The sequence below is a fragment of the Lygodium microphyllum genome, chromosome 11, assembly GCF_053477565.2.
Source record: "Lygodium microphyllum isolate KBCC chromosome 11, Lygodium_microphyllum_v1.1.10, whole genome shotgun sequence".
In the NCBI taxonomy this organism is placed as follows: Eukaryota; Viridiplantae; Streptophyta; class Polypodiopsida; order Schizaeales; family Lygodiaceae; genus Lygodium; species Lygodium microphyllum.
In genome coordinates, this window is record NC_141145.1 from 119101607 (window position 1) to 119108569 (window position 6963).

At 39.1% G+C, this 6963-nt stretch overlaps 1 protein-coding gene across 1 annotated transcript; it reads left to right on the top strand.

The window, feature by feature from the left end:
- Window positions 1-4777: 4777 nt before the first annotated feature.
- LOC148029294 (uncharacterized) lies at window positions 4778-6169 on the top strand. Its single transcript, XM_087688066.1, has one exon. The coding sequence runs from the start codon at window positions 5001-5003 to the stop codon at window positions 6036-6038; it is 1038 nt and encodes a 345-aa protein (XP_087544192.1). The 5' UTR covers window positions 4778-5000; the 3' UTR covers window positions 6039-6169.
- Window positions 6170-6963: the final 794 nt, after the last annotated feature.

Below are 6963 nucleotides of genomic sequence, written 5' to 3' on the forward strand. Positions count from 1 at the left end.
GTTAAGTTAAAAAGCAGTCATATTCATGCAAAGTTTCTCTCAAAGAGCTACTTGAGGAAAGGAGGATCACACAAATGCTAGAAGCTTTAGTACTATGTTCTTGAAAAGTTGACAAGTGGACATCCATGTGTGCACATAACATGGGCTAGGAACCCTTAGTATAACATTATCTTGGATATAAATACACAAAATGATTTGGTTAAAAAATGCTTACATTAATGGCAACATTTCTTTTTAAGAATTACATGGGAGATATAAGGCACACAATACTTAGAAGCTCAACATATCTTCTAGAGGTTTTCCCTTTTGCTTCTTCATATACCAATTGACTCCATAAAACTTCTCCTCCTTTGGGATGCTTAAGATGGACACGTGTAGAAAAAGTATTCTAAACACCTATGCAAACAACTTGCTCATGTTGATTTGGGAAGGTATGGATGCTTTTTCTTACTTTAATCCTCAGAAATAATTGATCAGCTTTATACAAGGACTTCAACATACTAGGAACAATACATAAAATGCAAACCTAAGTGTAAAAGATTAAATGTAGTAGGAATCTTAGTGAAGCTAAGATTATGCATTTACTCTATATAGTTTAGAAAGTTTAGGATTTATGGAGGCTTGCAAGCAAGAAGAATGGCTTGGTTATATAACCATGTGTAAAAGGCACCATTGACAAATTCAAAAATTTGGAGGTACAAACTAATCCACATCAAGTTCTTTTAATGTGGCCAACATATTAAGAGAGAAAATATTTACACCACTTCTACAAAACACAAGTGCTACTCATGCAATATATTTAATGTGAGAAATGTATATATTAATGAATAGTCACAACATCCCAATCATGCACATTTGGAAAGGACCTTCAAACTCATAAAGCACCATGGGAAAGCCCCACTCTAAATTTGAGGTTAAACCTAGAACCCTTACATTAATATAAAATGATGACTTAACTCACTTAGCTCATTTTGATTTTCACAATTAGACACTTAGAAGACCACAATCCCACATGAGTTTCACATAGAGGAAGTAACAATACATTTGTTGGTAGCTTTCAACTAGGCTTGCACCTCCCTCTAGTTAAAGGTAATTATTAGTTAAAGGAAGTTGCATGAATTTGTGAAATCATTTCTTTGAAGTTAAGCCATATGGATGTTTTTTAATGTGAAGTAGGTAACACCATATTGATATGCAAACCTACAAACATGGAAAATGAAATTTAGAAGAATCTCACCCGCTACCCCTTCCTCACATCATCTCTTTAGAATTGTGGATGTATGTTTCTTGTGGGCTTTTGAAAACCATGGGACATGTTTGCTCCTTAAGTGTTTAGACTAGTTCCTAACATACTAGAGCTTGCCATGTAAAGTATTTGAATTATAAAGTGCTCGTATTGAATCTATGATATGTTTGATATGTTTGATCTGACTTCAATTGGTAGATATGTATAATATGTTGACATAATTATTATTTTGTTTGTAGTGGGGGCATGTTCTGAGTTTATTATCCATATCTCTTTCATGCTAAATGCTATCAACACTTCATGAACTTTTATAGTTCATTGAAAAGTTACATGTGGTTTTCCAATAAATAAATCTAGTGCTTGGAGCTTGGAGTTTACTACCCATGCTTATGATCATGGCAATGTATTGTGAATACTTCTCACAAAATTGTAATCAATCCATTTATAGAATTATGTGATTTCTATTACATAATTGTATTCTATTTTTGCATAATACAATTCACATGCATTTACATCAACTTATTGTACAAAAATCATTTTGCTTCAAGAAATCCTTGATACACATATGATTTACTATGGTTCCTCCATGTAGGTGCTATTAGGCTTTGTCAATTATTACGGACCTCACTAATAAGTGTGGACCGTCCCCATAGAGTCTAACAAGATTAAACAACTATTGACATGTATTTCACTTTCAACTTTACATAAGTGAGTTATTATTTTCTTACAAATATCAACTATGGTTTTCTTTTAGATTTCAAAATCCCCACTACTTCCATCTACTTTTGCCTCCCTTTCATGAAGCTATGGAGTAGCTAGGTACCTTTGCAAATTTTGTTGATGTAACTCAACAAATAATTGTATGACCACAATTTTATGACGACCTCCAAGTAAAACTTTTGTTTGATAGTATAAAGGTTCTCATGTATTCTCCTTTCCCCAACTAGGAATCCACATGTTTACATTTTCTATTATCATCCGGGAATTTGTGCTTGAGCATTTGGAACTTCCCAATGATAGCTTCATTGCTTTTAAGACTACTCAGCTATAATAAACCTATCAAACTACAATTATTCCATGCTATATAATCAAGAGGATGAGGATTGAAGGAGGGAGCATTACTTAAGAACCATGCCACGTCAACAAAACTAGGATTTACAATGCTCACTAAATATGAAAATAGGTATGTGAATTCGTTTAAGATACACAAAACTATTTTTGCGAAATTCCTCAAAATAAATATCTAAAGCATTGCCATGTGTATGGCTTATTTGTTGTGTTAAAAAATCTCTTATATGATAAGTATTCATTTAAATTTGATTTTCATGTTCATATGTGCAACTTGTGACTAGTCATTAATTCATATCAAGTGCACATAATATCACTAGATCTTGGAACAATGAGAACTAGGATGATACAGAGCATTGATGTTGAAGAATTTATTGCCTTGTTGAATATATTTTCCATAAAGCATGTAGATGTGTCTCCATCCAACTTAATCCCTCTCAAGCACCACCAAAAATGAGAATTTAACATTCATTATTGGTGGGCTATTGGTTATGATAATCTAGAGTATATTATCATGAACTAATCAAATTGACTTTTTTGTCCAATCACATAAGCGAAGGCTTAACTAGAACACCAACTTCCCCTTATTGCCACCTTTTGCAATAGGGGTGTAAGTAAAATAACAATTTGGCATTCATGAGTTGGTGTTCTCGATTGAACTTACAAATCCATGTTTAGATTTGATCTTGGCTTTAAATCTAGGCTTTTATATTCATATGTTTCAATGTAAATCTTAGCAAACACTCTAAGAATGGTTCTATACAGCCTAGTGAAACTATGTTCCATGAACCTAAAACCAACACACAAAAACATAACTTAACCTCAAAGGTCAAAGCTTATAAATTGCACTACATGGATGGGGGAAAATAAGAGTAGTTTTTGTCTATTGATTTCAAGAAGTAAGATAACGTAGATGCATGCAAAACCCCTCTATTTTTTGTAAAAAATAGGACTACACAATAGCTTACCCTGTATTTTAAAAGATTGGGGAGAATGTTTTCTTTTGAGCTGTAATAATCCATGTTTTTAGTTAACCTTCCAAATGAGTCTTAGAACTATGGCTCTTATGATGGCCCATAACCTCTAATCTCCTCATATTTCCATAATCAATACACTTAATTTGTCCATCCACAGTCTCAATTTCTTTCATAATGCACCTCTATCTGCTCATATTTCCATAATCAATACACATGATTTGTCCATCCACGATCTCAACTTCTTTTATACTGCAAATGTCTTAAGGTTCATGCTAAAGGTGGGGGAAGTTTTGATATTTTGGCTCAATGCTTAGGGATTGCTAAAATATAAGAGACAAGGGTAGTGCCATGCATAGGCACTTCTCTAGACTTTCAAGTTTATACCAAATAAAGGTAGCCACATTTTTAGTTAAGCAAGGAGGCCAAAAAAGATGGCATGACATGCTTGTCGTGCTTGTAAAACTCCCACAAGATCTAGTAAGTGTGTGGCATGCCACTAGTCTATGTTAGCCAAAGTGCTTTAAAAAGAGGTGGAAGTCATTTTTGTGACTTAAGTTATGCTGAAAGGCATGTTATGTCACCAGCCTAGTTGAAGTGCTTAAAAAAGAAGTGGAAGTCCTTTTTTGTAGCTCTCGAGTTATTATTTAGGGCCATGTAGTTTCTTGTAATGCGAACTTTCTCTTTAGGGGTTTGTTTTGAAGATCAAGATATCCCTTCATGGGTTTTTTTTTTTTTTTTTTGGAGAAAGGCTTGAAATTTGAAAGATGCCTACAAGGTGTACCCAAGGTTTGAGCTCACACACCCTAGAGGTGTTGTAAATATACATAGTTTGTTTAATATGTACTTTGTCTTTTACGAAACCCCGCTTATAAAATGTGCAACTGCATTGAATCCAGGTTTTTCCAGCCGCATGTGAAGGCCCTCTAACTGAATGAAGGGGCGGTGACGCGTGTGAACAGACCTTTAAGGAGGGCGCAGCCTGTTTATAAGATTGACTTCACGTTCTTCTACTGGCAGTTCATTTCCTAGTAGGTTGCGGTTTCTTGCACAAGAAAATGTTCCATATATATATATATATATGCATTTTTTGTGATTTATTAAATCGAACTTCCTATTTACGAATTTCCAGGGGAAATCCGGTTAAAAAAAGCGACGAAAGTTAAAAGCATGTTTTCCTGGAAATTGCGGAACAAAATGTTGGTTTCGTAAATACTTGTACACACATGCAATTTTGAAAGTGTTTTTTTGACATTTTTGAAAATTAAAAAAAGAAAAGAAAGAAGGTTTTTGAAGAGAGTGAGAGGAAACGGTTTTGCTTCTTAAAAAACCCACAAATTGGGGAAATTCGCTTAATTTCGGGTTCTTTTTATAAATTTCCGTCGCATGCACTTTTCATCTGCTTGTCTGTCTGTCGATTTGATGATTGATGGATCAAAACGCGCGCCCACACAAGCGCACACGCACACATTCTATTCTCCCACCCTCCTCTCTCTCTCTCTCTCTCTCTCTCTCTCTCTTTTATCTCTCTCTCCTCTCTCTCCTCTAACAACGACCCCCTCACAACCAACACCATCACCACCACCTCCTCTTCTCATTCCTTCTACCCTGCGCATTTTCATTTCTCGCCATAGCTCCGCGTTTCCACCCTCCCCCCTCTCTCTCTCTCTCTCTCTCGTTTCCACACCTTTTTCCCTGGAGCTCCCCCTCCCATGGCGTCGTGCCCTCCCGCCGGACCACTCCCTCCCTGCAAGCGCCTCCGATTCAGCCTCCTGGAGCCTCCCCCTTCTCTTCATCCTCTCTCACTTGATGACGAGCACCTCCTTGAACGTTCGCGCAAGAAAATAATGAGCAGAGCCTCTTCTTCTTCATCACCGGCTGCTTCTTCTTCCTCCTCCTCCCGGTCCAGCTCTTGTGTCTCCGTGTGTAGTAGCTCCCGTTGCGCTTTACATATGCATACGGATCACCCGAGGGATCGTGTCCCCGCAGATAAAATAGCACAGCTTGCCGGCGAAACCTGCCGCCTCCCATCTCAAGACAACCACGCCAGCCGTTTGGCTTCAAACGAGTTTCGCAATGATAGCATCGCACCAGAGCTAGGATGCCTCTCCAAGGAGAGACATGGAACCTCTGCAGAATATGCTGAATGTTTTCACAGACGCGGGGAGTGCGCCTTGGCTCCTTCTTCAAAGCACGAATCTTTTCGCTCCGAAAGGCGTGTTGCTTCGGCGGCACAAGAACTTGAGTGCTCACATACAGGTAGCAGCATCGCCATGGCTGAACAAGACCTCGAATGTTCTGCTACATCTGGCTCTTGCCAAGAATACATGACGTCTTACGCTGCACGTTTGCAAGATGAAGAGGCGGAGAGCTGCAGCGGAGAAGATGTCCAGTTACTAGACATCAATTGCTTCTTCGAAAACTGGGAAGAGGCATCCACAGATATGGCTGGCGCAACAGGCCTGTCTTTTGATCCAGCGAGTGTGTTCCAATCGGATGCTCAGGGCAGCAGCGATTGCGATGATGCTCTCCTCCCTTCTGCAGACGACGCGTGCATGCAGCTTCTTGCTGCTCAAGCTTGTGGTGGTAACGAAGACTGGTTCTTGAACGGCATGGACACCACGGATGGGAGCTCTGTTCTTAACGAGGTTCTCGACCAACACTGGATGTCGGAGGCCATGGCCAACTTCGATGTGCTCAATGCAGATGCCTGTATGCTCCATTTTCTTGATACTTGCCCTGGCCTTTAGGTTTAGAAGGAAAAATGCCACGTCAAGCACACAAGCGAGCACTCAGCACATGGCGCACCTGATGGCAACATGTTTGTGCCTACGTTGTACACGATGTGGTTTATTTGCAAGAAACAGACAGCTTCTGCAGACTCGCTGCTATACATTGCAACGATTATTTTTCTATGGTCTGTGCGCTTCTCTAGCATATACTCAGTGCAAAGGTTTCTTATAGAAGTATTTAGATTGCGTGCTTCTGCTTTGAATGGATTTCTATTGTATAGACTACATTTATGAGTTTTCCTGATGCTGTAAATCTATGCAAAGCTATATAGAGATCGACGACGCATAACACTGGGTCCCTTCTTGCTTTCGCCTTTCCTCTCGAGAAGTTGGTGGCACTCCCCTCTCTCTCACTGTTCTTTTCGTTCGTGAACTGATCCTGTGTTACATGTCTTTCGCCATTCCTTTGCTGCCAGATTTCGGCCATGAGTCTTCAGCACGCGTCCTCGATTACAAAACGTGGCAATACTCCCTCTCTTCTTTCGTTTGGAAAGAGCCCCAAGGATAAACTCGAGAACACACAAACGTTGATCGATGTGACGAACGCTGAAAGGCGGTAAAGTTTTTGTCCAGATGCGTATATTTTTATCAGATAATCCTGTCTTCTGGTTTTCTTTTTTCTGTTGGGCCACTTCGGGTGAGCATAATGATGACCATATGAATCGGTCACGCCGAAGGAAGACTGATCAAATGTTTTATTTTTCGCCCCTCGCCTTTTCCTTGTCTCCTCGAAGCAATTCCCGGAAGTGCGTTGCATGTATGTGGTGCTTTCTTTAACCAATGCTGAATCACATAAGCTTAGTTCTAATCCATCGATATGATTAGCATTTCGCATTTTTACTTGCGAGAGAGGCTGCAGGAGTTAAAGATGTCCTTCTTCGCC